This window comes from Pleurodeles waltl, chromosome 3_2 (assembly GCF_031143425.1).
Source record: "Pleurodeles waltl isolate 20211129_DDA chromosome 3_2, aPleWal1.hap1.20221129, whole genome shotgun sequence".
NCBI lineage: Eukaryota > Metazoa > Chordata > Amphibia > Caudata > Salamandridae > Pleurodeles > Pleurodeles waltl.
Window position 1 is genome coordinate 99,621,394 of NC_090441.1, and position 15,000 is coordinate 99,636,393.

The 15,000-nt window shown below is 44.3% G+C and overlaps 1 protein-coding gene across 2 annotated transcripts in view; it reads left to right on the forward strand.

Moving 5' to 3' along the window:
• Positions 1-8,768, forward strand: part of GTF2I (general transcription factor IIi) — a 1,115,084-nt gene extending 1,106,316 nt beyond the window's left edge. For both annotated transcript variants that reach the window (XM_069226909.1, XM_069226910.1), the window contains 2 exons: positions 2,829-2,903; positions 8,606-8,768. In XM_069226909.1, coding sequence (XP_069083010.1) covers positions 2,829-2,887 — 59 coding nt within the window. In that variant the 3' untranslated portion in view covers positions 2,888-2,903; positions 8,606-8,768. The remainder of the gene's footprint in view (positions 1-2,828; positions 2,904-8,605) is intronic.
• Positions 8,769-15,000: the final 6,232 nt, after the last annotated feature.

A 15,000-nucleotide genomic window follows, 5' to 3' on the forward strand; every position in this document is an offset into this window, starting at 1 on the left:
ATCTCTGTAGTGTTACTTTGCTCTTTGTTCAGCTCTAAAAGGCGTTAATGTAAGAACTGTAAATGTTTATTGGCTCTTTCTGCATTTCTTCAGACCCTGGTGCATAGTTTTTGTTCTGTGTGCCTATTGTAGGGAGATTTTTCATTGGCATGCAAAACTCTCTCTCTCCATCTCACCTCCCCGAGTGCTATTTATTTGGCAGTTGTATTTTTTTGGACTGGCTTCCTCATTTCATCTAATACAGTTGTGTGCTCTGCATTTACTGACTTTAAAAATTGCCATCTACTAGGACAGTAGGGGAGCTACAGGCCTTTTCATGGAATCTGCAGAAATAAGCATACATTTCAATATAGAAATAGAGGGATAGATAGATATTAAATGTTGTCCTTGTGGGTCCGGACTCAGCACAGAGAGTCTGGAATCCCGAGCTTCTGAACATGAGTGTCAGTCCTACGAATAGACTGGCCCTTCGGGGGGATCTTCTGTTGTAGTAGCAGAGGAGGGTCCTCCACCCGATCCTGTCAACTCTTCACCATCTTGCGTGAAGATTGAACAGTGAAAGTTGATAGCCTTTGACCTTCCCCCTGAAATCTGCAATGTAATTCTGGCAGCCAGGCGTTCCTCCACCAAGACGGTATATGCCTGCCGATGGAAGAAATTTGTATCATACTATAGAGAAAAGACCATTTACCCACATTCTGCCTCCCTTTCTGATATTCTATTTTTTGTTGTTCCCCTTGCCTAGCAGGACACTGCTTTGGGCGCTCTGAATGGTTATCTTTCTGTCTGCTCTGTCTGCCTTCTTGCGGCTGCCTGACCCAACCCTCTTTAAGTCCCCTATTGTAAAAAGGTTTCTGAAGGATCTTGTACATACGTTTCCCCCTTCTCCTTTTATTATGCCTCAGTGGGACCTTAATTTGGTCCTCACATTCTTGATATGTGCTCCTTTCGAGCCTCTTTACAATTGTCCCCTCTGGTGGCTGATGATTGAAACAGCAATTCTCCTGGCAATTACATCTGCCTGGAGGGTGAATGAGCTGCAAGCTTTATCCTCTAAGCCTCCATTTTTGTCAGTTCAGCCGAACAAACTGGTGCTTCGCACTAGGGCCTGTTTTGTGCTGAAAGTGGAAACACCTTTTCAAGTGGGGGTAATCTGTCACCTTGCCCACTTTCTACACTCCTCCGCATCTCTCTAAAGAAGAGGAGCGACTCTACCATCTAGACCCATTAAGAGCTTTGCCGTTCTACCTTGACCACACACAAGAGTTCTGGGTGGACAACCAGCTCTTCGCGGGTTATGTTGGTGCGAAGAAAGGTCAGGCAGTGCAAAAATGGACCATCTCTCGATAGGTCGTTTTCTGCATCAAAATCTGCTCGCACTCACAAAGAACCAGACTCCAGAGGGCTTGCAGGCTCATTCCACCAGAGCAAAAGCTACAACCACTGCAGTATCACGTGGTGTCCCAGTCCTGGACATCTGCCAGGCAGCAGCGTGGGCTTCCCTACACACGTTTACCAAACATTACTGCCTTGGCAGTCAGGTCTGCAGGAATGGGCATTTCGCCCGTTCGGTCCTACAGGAATTCCTAGTTTAAATTTGTCTGCAGTCCCACCACGGGTGATGGTATTGCTTGGGTATCTATTCAAATGTAAGGAATCTGCGACTAGAAGTCTCTGTCAGATGAACAAGTTACTTACCTTCGGTAATGCCTTATCTGTTAGAGACAATATCCAGCCGGAGATTCCTTACCAACCCATCCATTCCCCCTGCTGATCCATTTCTAGGGTCAGGGATGATCCCTTTCAGAGCCCTAGTTTTAGACACTGCAGTGTCAGTGCACTTCATGGCTCTGTGCACTTGGCGTCGAAAGTCTTGAAAAGTAACTGACGTCAGCGTGCCAAGGTGGCACCTATATAGGTGAAGCGGACGTCACTTGCGGTGCGGATGACGACGTGCTGAGCTGACTGAGGCAACCTACCAGCGCACATGGGTACTGCTCACGAAAAATCTTCCAGATCCAGTCTGACACCTGGGGAAATTCAAAGGTAAGGAATCTGCGGCTAGATATCTATCAGATAATGCTTTACCAAAGGTAAGTAACTTGTTCTGCAAGACAAAACAAGCATCGACAATGCTCAAAGGCTAGAAGGCATTGCCTGAACTATTGGCTTTGTCACTGTATGAAAAATCTTTCTATACCATTTTTGTTTTCTGACTATATACTCTGTCCAGCACTGTTTTTTTTCCTGCGCTCAATAGTTGGGATAAATGTAGTGACACGGACATTATTGGGTGTACGATAGAACTTTTATGGAGATAGTACATCCTGGAGTTGCTGCCTGGCATGTAGAGTGCTTTCTGGGCATTGTAAGCCTTCTCTTCACGATTGCACAGATGAAGCATGTTCCTCCCTTGCTGACACAAAATTTAACAGATGGCTGAAGGTGTGGGGGACCACTGTAAATAGATTCCTGCCCACAGTCCCTGGAACAAGTTGAGGGACGTATCGAGCCTCTTGTTTGACATTTGTTGACTTGTCAAGACTAGTATTTTCTCACCCATTGATTGTGTTCTGATTTTGGTGTCAGTTGTATATTTCCACATACCTGATTTAAAGTTTGAAAGTGCTTCCTTGACCTGAATGGCATTGGGGATGCTATTCTACCAAGTTTTATTTGAAGTTGACCATTTCTCTGGTCATGAATCCAGGATGCACTCAGTCTCTTAACATGCTGTTTTTTGTTTTGACCAACGATTTACTGTTGATGGTTGTAAAGGTTATTGATGACAATTTGAAATCTGTTAATAACTTATACCCTCTCTCCAGTTGTAATTAAGGAGGAAGAAGCAGTTCCAATTAAAGAAGAACCTGAATCAGAATTTTAAGTCTTTGCATTCCGAGGTACTGTCTCTTTTTCTTTTAATTAATGCCACCCTAATGTTTGAATCAGAAAACTACAGTATATGCATCAGTGTTAACTTACCTCAATTCAGGTTTACTTCAGTTTACCACAAATCTGTCCTAAATCAAGAGCATTTAAATAGCAGTCCATATCTGACTGTCATTGAGGCATTAGTATCATCTTGTTTGAATTATGTGAATGCAGATTGTTTGAGCCTTCCAAAAAAACAATTTGCCGTATGCATGTTATTCAGAATATGGCTTCTGATAGAGAATTCTTACTACAGATTCATCACCTTGTGACTTACCCAGGTGGCAGACTGGATCCAGAGAATTTTGATAGCAGTTTTCTTGCACGTTGGTAGGTGGCGTTATATAGCTCCACCTCAGATCTGTCCTGTCCCGATGCAGCATCTCACCTTCTTGTGCTGACATAATTTCTTTTCTTTCTGTAGATTTTGATGCTGATCAGGAGCTCCATTGAATCCTGTCACTCTGACAGTTTATTCTTATCCTCAAATTTATGCAGTGTGCAAGGGACATGTCCCCTTCAAAAAATACAGAGTTTAAATCTTGCAGCGTCTACAACGTTCAGATGTCGATAAGAGACTCACGATGTACGTCTCTGATTCCTTGGCATCATGCATGAATTAGCTTCATGCAGATGTTTCCCTAAGATGAAAAAGAGGGCCTCGCACTACCACAAACCCAAACTTGCCATCACAGAATTTTGGAGAAAGGCAAAGAAGGCATGGTCCTGATCGAAGTTGAAGGTTCGGTTGCACTCACATTCTCAGGGCCGATGTTGAGACCGTTCATCTTCGAAGTCCAGGAGTCCAAGAAATCAAAAAAGCACATGAAGTTGAAGCACAAGTCCCCATCCTGCTACTTCCACCATTAGGAGTCATGCAACACCTTGGGTACTTCCAGGCCTCGGAGTCATTCCCCAAATATGCCATCGTCACCGCAACACCTCCTGAAGGATCACTTGCCCATACTCCGAGAAGTATGGCCAAGGGAGCAATAGAAAGGGTGCCGGCTCCAGAAATCAGGACTGGTTGTTACTCTTGTACCGCCTGGGGCCAAAGAAGGACGTATGTCTTTGTCTATCCTAGATCTTCACCCTCTGAACTTCTCCCTCCAGAAAGACACATCCAAGTTTTGTTTTCCCTGGATCAGGAGGCTGGATGGTGGCACTGGATTTACAGGACACATTGCCATCCTTCGTTTCCACAGATGCTACCTGTGGTTTCAGGTAGGCCAAAAGCACTTTCAGTTCTCCTTGCTCCCCTTTAGGTGTTCTCAAAGGTGTGATGGTGGTGGTCACAGCCCATTTGTGGAGGTTGGGGGTACCAGTCTTCTCATACCTCGACAACTGGCTACTTAAGGCGGGCTAAGTCAGTCATAAGCCACCTTCAAATGACAGGAAACCTGTTAACATCTTTGGGGTTTCCCATCAGCATACTGAAGATATGCCTGACTCCTTTGTGTGGGTGCAGTGCTTTTCTTTGACCCTTGCCTTCACCTCAATGAGTCCAGAACTCTTGGCTGAAATCCTTATTTTCCTGGGTCTCCATGACATCGGCTCTAGGGGTTCTGGGCTTTTTGGCCTCCTACATCCTGCTTGTGGTCCATGCCAGGTGGCACATGCAGGGCCTGGAATGGGCTTTAAAGTCTTTAGTGGGCTCGGCCCCAAGGTGATCTGTCAAACTTCATCTAGGTGTCAAAGGAGAATGCAAAAGACCTGCAGTGGTGGCTGCTCGACTGCAGTTGAACCAGCGTATGACCCCCTCTCCCTGTCCACAATTCACCGTGGTGACAGATCCATATCTGCTCGGATGATGAGGTCATATGGGAGAGGTGGAGATCAGAGGGCTCTGGCCTCCAGAGGAAACTTGCCTCCAAATCAGCCTGCTGGAATTGCAAGTGATTTGTTTGACAGTGAAGGCATTCCTCCAGGCCATCAAGTGGAACGGGTACAGATTTGCACAGACAACACAACCGCTGTGTGGTATTGCAACAGCCAAGAAGGAGTCGGGTTGTTGGTTCTGTGCCAAGAGGCTCTAGATCTTTGGAAGTTGCTGAACACTCCGGGCATTTCCCTGTTGCCCAGTACCTGGCAGGATCTTTAAATGGCCAGGGCAGACTAGCTCAACTAACATTGCTTAACGGATCACAAATGGCAGTTGCACTTGGAAGTGGTACAGCACATCTTCCAGCGATGAGGAGAACCCTGGCTCGGTTTCTGGAGAAAGCCAACCTCTTTCCTGAAACACTTGAGGAATAGCCATGCAGCACACCCTCACTAGGCTTGTCCTTCAAAGCAAAGCTGTTCCACCAGAAGTAGCATCTCATCTGGGGCTTCTCCAAGAGACAACTCTCACGTCAATGGCAACCATTCTAGCAGATGCAGTCCCCCCCGCCATAACCACCTTCCTATGGGATGTGGGTCTCTCATTCTACCATCAGCTGGGAGCCAATCACTATGAACCGCTGTATTCTCCCTTTAATCAGCAGTAACTGCGCTGTTCCATTTCTGTCATCGTCATGGAACTGTCTTGTGTCTGCAAAGCTGTGCCCTACCACCAACATACGCCTTGATATTGGAGGTGCATGTTCCCTCACTCAGAGGTGGACCCACCACTCAGGGTATTTTCTGGTGGCAGCGTTTGGCAGTCCAGTATTGGATCTTTGGTTCCAGCGCAAGTATTTGCAGATAAATGTTAAAAATGATTACACTGGCTCAAATTGCCCTGTCCCGGGAACTGCTCGTACAATCCTATTACAGGGAATATATGAGGTTTGCAATAGCCAGAAGGCACTTCCACTGTGTGACTGCTCTTTGGGCTTGCTTCAGGCCCCACCGTTTTTCCCTTTGTATTAGCATTAGTTGCAACCCAATTCCTGAGGCTGAGGACTTATGTATTTCCCTAGGAAGATGCTAGTTAATCAACACCATGTTTCTATAAGAAGCATTGCCTTACCTTTCATTGACAATTAACCTACTTCTCACCCTTGGTCCTCAGTCTCTTCCTTGTTTCCTTGGCGGAAGTTAATTCAAGCAATCCTGGACAAAAGGAAGGAAAGGCTTTTCCACCCCAGCATATGTGTAGTGTATTACACACAATGTGCCATTTTCAGCCTCCTTTGGTGTTCGTGTTGTGCATCTTTCAGTAGCACACAAAAGACTGTTAACCCTACTTTGAGTTTATCCAGATCTGGTCTGCAACAGCAGTTAATGATTGAAAAAGCAGAGTCTAAATGCAAGAAAGCTATTTGAGGTAAATATGCCCAGATTACTTTAATAAGGGATACATCAATGTTATTATAGGGACACTTCTAGGTAAGCTTGTTGTGAATGCCTTTGAGACCAGCAGGAGCATCATCTTCATCTCAGTGGAGCTGCAAGACATCTGATGCATTTATTGCCTTTGAGAGCACCACATCACATGGTAATATTTAAAACAGTATAGTGTTAGCTTCCACAGATCAGACGGAGAATACCAAAGTGGATCTTTTGAGCAGTCTGTCTTCATCGAACAAGGAGTAGAAGCTGAGCACGAAGATCCTACCTTTATATCTTGATGCATCCATTTGCTTTCCTCAGTGCTTTAGTATCTACTTCATACATTAGTTTTCGCCTTCCTTTGCCATGCACATCTCTCACCTGCTCCACCAGGTTAATATATTTGATACAGAAATACATATATCTGATAAAGGCTTCTAGTTGCAGATTCCTTACCTTAGAATTTCTCCCAGGCGTTAGACTGGATCCGGAGCTTTTTCTTCGAGCAATACCCTTGTGTGTCGGTAGGAGGCGTCGGTCGACTCCGCAGGTGTCGTTGGCGTCCTAGTCGCCATGATGACTTCGGGAGTAGTACATAGCCTCAGCGCAGTGACGTCAGTTTCTTTTAACGACTTTCCACGCCAAAGCGCAGAGCCGCTAAGAACACTGAGATTGGTGTGCTAAAGTTAGGGACCTGAAGGGGGGAATCCCTGTCCTTAGAAATTAGTTCGCAAGTGGGGAGGATGGGTGGATCGATAAGGAATCTGCAACTAGAATAGGTCTCTACCAGATATTTTGTTACCATATTTCTATGTATGTACGTATATTTCCCTTGTTGTTAGTTTGACAGTTCTTTTTCTTTTCTTTCTCTGTGCATCTAGATGATTCCAGAGAAGTTTACTTTATTTCTGGCAGTTTTTTCTTAGGGCAACAATAGTTCTATACCAATAGTTGCTGTTGTGGTTTTCACCATCTTCTCTTACAGCATTGTTCAATACTTTTTCTTTCACACAAAAGGGTTCTTGGTTTTTTTTCGACTTTTTAAATCTGTGCTTTAATAGAGCAGCTTTGGCCGAAGTAATGGGTTTTTAAGGCAAAGAGCTGTAGCTCAGTGGCATTGCCCATTGAGTCTGAGCCTTCATGTACTGACCGGTCATGGGCTCAATCCCACCTCGGGAGCAGATGGTTTTTGTTCATTATGTCTGTTGTCTTCCAACACATTTGTCCCACTGCCGTGGTAACACTATTCCCTCCCATCCTCCCCTTTCAGTGGACAAATTCTAGGACTGGTATTTTTCCTCCATGGTCCTAGTTTGGACACCTGGTGTGGGAAGGACAGATACAGTATCGCCATGTCCATGCACTGAGGTGGCCCCTTCGATAGGTGGCTGCAGCATGATTGACGCTGACTTGGTCACGCAGCTCCCTTTCTTGGCATTTAGATTCCTTCTTTGGGAGTTTGTCATTAATTGACACAGTGATGTCTTTTTCCTTTTGGCACACTGTTTCCTTTCTGGCTTCGCGTTTTGGCATGGAAAACAGTCACAGAAGAAATTGCCGTCAGCGCATCATAGAGTGGATTATATGGATTCCGTCAACATCACATTCAGTGGACGACGTCGCTGCGGAGTCGCACGACGCCCTCTTCAAACGTGCAAAGGTACTTCTGAGAAAATATTTTCCAGATTCAGGCGGCGCCTGGGAGGAATCTGCGGCTAGATACTGTCTCTACCAGATAAGGCGTTCCAAAAGGGAAGTAACTTATTCTTTGTGTCCCCTCTGTCTTCATTAATTAATCTTGTTTGAGAATATAGATCAGTTTTCTGCAGGTTGATACCCATAACATCTGAAATTTGTGAAGCACATTCGGTGTGTGATTTGCTCATTTTACATGCCATCTGACAGCTGTGTCTAAGCCCCATTACAGACAGGTGGTAGGGATGGTTGTCATTCTATTTTTACGAATGTGCAGAAGAGCCATCTGTAATGCTAGTGTTTTAGGAATTGTGATTTTCTCCTCTTATTCTGTTTTAGGAATTGTGATTTTCTCCTCTTATTCCGGCAAAACCCGCTTCAGTCTATTAGATTTAAATTATATACAGTCGAAGTTGCCTACTTCTGTGTTGTGTGTATGCATGCATAGGTATTTGTAGAACATAAGCCTAGATAGCATCAACTTTCTAAACAAGGGTGGGACCCCTTTGTTACATTGTGATTGTTTAAAACAAATGTGTATGGGAGCGCTCTTATTTTTGATGTTTGATGAGCCAAGTCAAATCTACTACTGTGGTCACTTGCTAATTTGCTTGGTAATAAATTGTGGCGAAAGTACACTCAGCATTGTTTAGCAGTGGCGACTTCTGTAGTTCTCCCTGCTACATTGTGTAACTTATCCTGTGTCTTATTCCTCTTTCAGGAATCTGAAAATCGCCACATCCCAGAAGAGGATGAAGTATATCTAATGCCATGGGATATGTTATATAATTATAAACATAAACAATTTTGTTTTAACTTTTAAATAGAAATGTCAACTCTTTTCTGCAGTTCTGTGAATTGAAATAAAAAGAAAGTGACTGAAAGTGAGATTGATTGGCTTATTTTATTGTATCAACACATTTTAAATGTTCTTTTTAAATTAATTGCCTTTACCTACCAGTCATTGGACCTTCTCAGTAAAGAATCTCCCTTTGCACCCTATTGCAAACAGCACACAGATGTAATTTAGAGTCTGCAGACTGCGCATCCAGTTCACTAATCTTCCATATAACCCAGACATTCTTAATTATCAGTTTGGAAAGGTGATTTCACCACTATATAAACTGGGAACCGGGTTCCTCTTGTTAGACCTTAGACAACTGCTCATGTCCTGTTTCCTCTACCTAATCCTTTTCTTTACATGCTTCGAGTCTAGCAGAATAGCAGCCTCAGTAACCTGCACTACAGCAACTCTTTATCCATCATTGACAAATTACAAGATGCCTTCCAGGCCTTCCGGTTCTAGGGAGAATGCTGCAGTAGCTCACACCTTCATCAAAACCTTTCATTTTAATCTTGGAAATTTTGGTGCCAAAACAAAGCTTGCCTCTTGGCAAAATCACCTCCACAAATCACTGTGAAAGCATTCAATAGAATTATATTATCATGTTTTCCCTCCGAGATGGGAAATGCACTAGAACAGTGCATGGTGTACTTAACACAGTTAACATGCCTTGTGCAACTCTCCCACATGTCTGAAGGGAGCAAAGATCCTGCACTTCTTTCACACAAAGGTCCCCGCGCATGGAAAAAATCACTGCTCAGTGGTTCTAATGCTGACTTTCAAATAACCACAAACTCCTATAGATCCAACCCAGCGGTGTATACACGTTATCCACAGATAAATGCGCATGCACACAATCCAAGGCTTGCTGCATGTCATTTCTTTATTACCTAAGCTGCGGCTTAATGCAGCAGCACGTTTGCTGTCACCAGAGGCTGTATGCTAACAGCATGTGTTTTAAATTCCTAAGCAGGCTTGTACCCCATGGCCAGATAAACCAGGTTTAGACCCAGATCAGACAACAATAGTACATTTATTAGCCCAATTCCTTCTTGGTGCCTTGAGTCAAAGACAAGGGCAGAATGACAGTTGGCTAGCAAAAACAGCTTGAGCAACCCAAAGTGTATATTTCATATTCTAAATAGAATATCTTCATTAAGACAATTTTTCCTATTTTTCTGAAGAATGGGGTAGTGGAAAGGGTGTTCTGAAGTATACTTTTAACCACAAATTTGTCACCTGAGAATACTCCCTAGGTGCCGATCTGGATTCAGAAACTTTTCTCCAGCAGTACTCTTGTGTTCCAAGAAAGTGGTACCATGTTGCTCCATACCACCCCTAAAGTGACATAATGAAACCTATTTTTAGCGTAACCCCTGTGCCCCTTTACGTTCCATCCAACATGAAACCAGAGCCCCATTCTTAGACTTGTGGCGATTTCCAAACGAAATTCACTGTGGTAGTAATGATATTCCCTCTGACACGTCCAATATCAAACCATGCTTCGGCTATTGCACCCACACGAAGAGTGTCTCTGTTGTCTGGTCTGTGAACACAACTGGACGTTGTGCGATAAATGCGCACTCATGCACCGGAAGGCGATTTGGGACCAAGTAACAAAACTATATATCGCTGAACCCAAGAATTACTTGCAGCTGTTGCATTAGTGCCACTCCCAGCTGCTAGTGCGAACTTGATTCTGCACCCAAGGCCTTTCCCGCAAGAGGCCAGCTTTCCAGTAAAAGTCCTCTAGTTAGTCCAAACAAAAACAATCTAAGCATGTCTCGACCCCTTCCCACCACTTTGTACCCAGAGAGAAGGCGTGAGGGCGTCATGATGTGAATATCTCTCCCTCAAAGTCTCTGGTCAAAGAGACAGTTCCTCAACTGACCCCAGTACTCCTCAACTTTCCAGGGCCATCCGCAATGCAGCGGCCGAGTGAGCCCCAAACAATCGCAGGAGCCTCTAAAGTAGTTGTCTGGCACCATGCCTCTTTCCCTCCTCCACCCAGAGCTGACATTGGTGATGAATGTATCCCTGTTTGGATGTGATGGTCATCTTTAGGAGGTGGTGATCAGAGGACACAGGTGTCCGATGGAATACCAGCTCCATTTCAGTCTATTGGGGTGACATTTGTATGACTCTGAAGGTCTTCCTGCCATCCACCAAAGGGAGGCTGGTGCGGGTTCTCATGGAGACCACTTCTATGTTGTACTGCAGAAAAAAGAGGGTAGAGGATTCCTGGGTCCTGTGCCAGGAGGCTCAGCACCTTTGGAGATTTTGGAGTGTCCTTGATTACCAGAGCAGAGACGTTTAGCAGACTGCATCTGTCATATCACAAATGGTGTCTACATCCTGAGGTGGCACAGGGCATCCTCTGATAGTGGGGAGACCCTGGCTAGAATCTTTCGCCATCATCGAGAATGCAGAGTCTCAAAAGTTTTGCATATTGGAGTATCTGCAATAACACTCGCTAGAAGATGCATTTGGACTGAATTGGAACACAGGGCTCCTGTCTTGCTGCCTCTGCCTCTCATGCCCCGGGTTTGGAAAAACATCAGAAATGACCAGGCCCAAACCATGCTAGTGGCTCCTGATTTGGCCAGGAATGTGTGGTGCCAAGAACAGAGGCCCCACCACTCCCCCCACCCCCCCTCCCACCCCCGACAAGAAAAGTGTCTGTCAAGCTGAGTAAATGTCAGCCTGACAGACGCTATTCTTGTTCAGGTCATGCAGCCAGGTCCTAGACATGCGCTAAAGGCGAAGGTGCCTGGCTGCCCGAGCTGAACTTTGCCAGGCTAAGTATCTTATAGCCATGTGGGTGTGACCTCCTCAACCTGGAAAAAGTGCCTCAGGGCCCTCCCACTTGTGATGAGGGGGAGAGTAATTGATAGCCTCGGACCTGGGCACTTCAATTTAAAGCCCTGAGGTGCCCAGGACTGAGTCTCAATCAGTGACATCTTGTCACACAGTGGGGTGGGGTTAGCAGTCACTGATGCCATCCCACTTTTATGAGTGAAGGACTGCTTCCTTTCCTCACTGGCTGAAATAAGGTCAGTCAATGAGGGACGGCAGCAGTCCCAACCCCCCCTGGAACCTGCGAGGCTTCCCTCCCGGAAAGCTGCAGTGAAGGTAAGTTTTATGGGTTTTTTTTTATTTGGTGTGTGCATGTATGTATGAATATATGTGCATTTAGGAGTGAGTTGTGAATGGGTATGTGTGTGTGAATGCATGCCTGTGAGTGAGTGTCCATGTTTGGCCCCCGCCTTCCTCCCTGCTAGAATTACTGGCCACCGTTGCAAACTACATAGGAAGAGAAGAGAGCGATTTTATCATGCAAGCTCCTAATCTCTTGAATAGACTTCCTTTTCATATCATATTTCTTCTTGCCCTTGTCTTACATCTTGACAAACCCAAGCAGTTGCTCATTGACCGCAGCCATGCTGGCTTCACTCTGCCCTATAGCCTAGACACTTTCTGTGGAATAACCCGAGATGACACTTTAGAACTACTATGCTAGCCGCTCAAATTTGCCTTAAGACAACAGTGTGAAGTGTGTGTGATACACGTTCTGTAAATATGTTCACTTCCTTATTAAGTTTAGTTTTAACTTCCTTAACTATCAGATGGTGTTAGTGATGCACAGAAATTCAACCTGGCTGCATGTGCATTATGGGATGTGACTAACTGCATGGTAAACAGCATGATCAGTTTATCTTTGCCATTTTCTGTGCCAGTGTGTGTGTGTGTGTGATATTCAGAATGATGTATATGTTTCTGATGCATATAAAATACATCCATCAAAGGCAGTGGTTAGATAATCCAGTCAGAGGTTTTAGAGCATATACATTAATTGTCCAGCACTGGATCTTTCATAGATTCACATGCTTAAATAATTCCTAGTTGTTGGACTGGAACTCCCCCTGTAACATTACAATAGCAGTACAAGGCACTGCCTGCAGGACCACAGAAAAGTGCCCATATGTTACCACATCCACCTCATTGGAAAATATAGAAACTTTACCAAATGAGGTGAAAGTGCAGTCTGTTACACCTCAGACTTCTACCGCAATTTGTGTAGAAGGAAGTTCCAGAGCTTTGCTGTCACTTCAGAACAGATAGGGTTTTCATTTTCCTAAAACATTTAATTTAAATCCCCTGACTGAGTTTGTAGGTGTACATTTTTACACAACTGCCTTTGGTTTAACTTAAAAGGGAAGAAATATAGAACAATCAAAAAGAAGCTTAAGGCTTGTGAATACTACAGAAAACGTTTATTGCTCTACCCAGACCTTAAGCTTAAAGACTATAAGATCTGCACAAGGTTTTCAGCTACAATTCTCAGTGACCAGTAGGGAAGGCTTTTGAGATGGATTTGGAAAAATAAGGCTGCTGAACATCTCTTGTCAGGGCAAGCATCTGAGGTGAACTCTCCTATTTCCAGAGAGAAAAGGCAACAAAAAGAAAGCCATATACAGCTGAGGCGTTACATATATAATTGGCGACTAATGTATCATCCTATAGAATCATTCCTTGGAGATCCCACTGGAAAAACATCACAAAAACATCATAGACTTGGGGAAAACAAATCTGTCAGTACTTTTTCACCAGAGAAAAGCTGAGAAAGAGACTGTCGCCAACTTTTCTGCTTCCATCTTCATCCCCTGTGGCAAAAAGACAACATTTGCAGCACCATTGACAGTGACCCCTTCAACGCCTCCTCCTCGACCATTAGTAAATGTAAAGAAGCAACTGAGGTCAAGCTCGCTGAAGGCACCACCAGCATCAACCAGCCTTAAAACAGTGGAACCTATCAATGACCAGGTCAATGGAGGAGTCCATTCCTAGAAACCCACTAACAGACTAATCCACCAAAAAATCGTTGATGACTGACCCCTCGATGAAGCCTTTGACAGATGATCCGTCAACAAAATAAGTTGCCGATCAACACATCAAGTAAGCCATTTTTGCCCGACTCATCAATATCACCATCTGTAGCAAATCCCAGGACAAATGTCCCATCCAATAAAATGAGAAAAGAAAAGGAATCCGGGGCATGCATGGAACACACTTCAACAAGCAAGACTGTGCCACCAACTAAGCAACTAAGCTTCTGGACACTGAAATGGAAGTCTATTCAGACCCTGATGAACCTTGGTCAAATCTGAATTAAATGCCAAGTTACAGAGGAAGAGTATGCATGCCCTCCACAACCACAGCCTGAACCTTACCATCCCATTTACCCAACACGCCACTGGGAAGAAGATAAAGAACACTGTCACTGTCACTATGATCCATATGAAACTGTATACAAAAACTGTGAGGAACGTCCAATGATGAGGGTACCAGTAGGATTGATTGTGCCTCTACTGTAATATTCCTAATGATCTTGCCATCCCCGCTTTAATATATTGGAACACATTGTCCACATGTTTCTCGAACAAAGATTGTCCATCACAGGATATTTCCATAATTCTGTTTTGGACTTCAGGTCTAAACGAAGTGGCTCTTAATCAGGCTTGTCTTCTCAGGACAGTAGCTCCAGCCAGTTGTGTAAAATCAATGTTTGTCACGTCAATAGCCAAATGAATTAGTGCAGCACAATTATTACAATCTCAATCATTTCGACAATATTATGGCCCACAACAGCAGCAGTCATACAGACAGCTGCAATCCCAGTCCTGTATCTGCTCTTTGAAGCATAGAGGAGGGCAACAAAAGAATGAGAATGCTCAACATCATTGGCAAACTTCAAGCACCAGGTACCACATTCTCTCCTCCACAAGATCTCAGGCCATGTAGCGGGCAGAATCTTTACAGCAAGAGGACAAAACACCAAAGACAAGTGGATGCTAGATGTCATATCTGAGTGTATTGAAAGGAGATATTTGCAACATTGTACAGAAGGGAGTCATAGAGCCAGTCTCAAAACATCATCAGAATGTCTGGTTCTATTTCAGATATTTTTTCATTAAAAAAGGATGGCTTAAAAGCATAGAGCCCAGTCTAGCCATACAGCAACTCCGTCTTTGCTCGACCACATGGATGCCATTTCCATACACCTTTCCAGAAAACTTTCATACCTCCAATTCAAGATAGCCCATCACCACTATCAGTTCTGTGTAATCCCTTTCGGCTTTATATCTACTCCCAGGATATTTACCAAGTGCATGGCACCAGTTGCAACCCACTATCAGTGTTTGGGTCACTGGGTATCCCCATACCTAGGCGACTGGATGATCAAAGGCTCATCTGTAGGCTCTACAAAAATA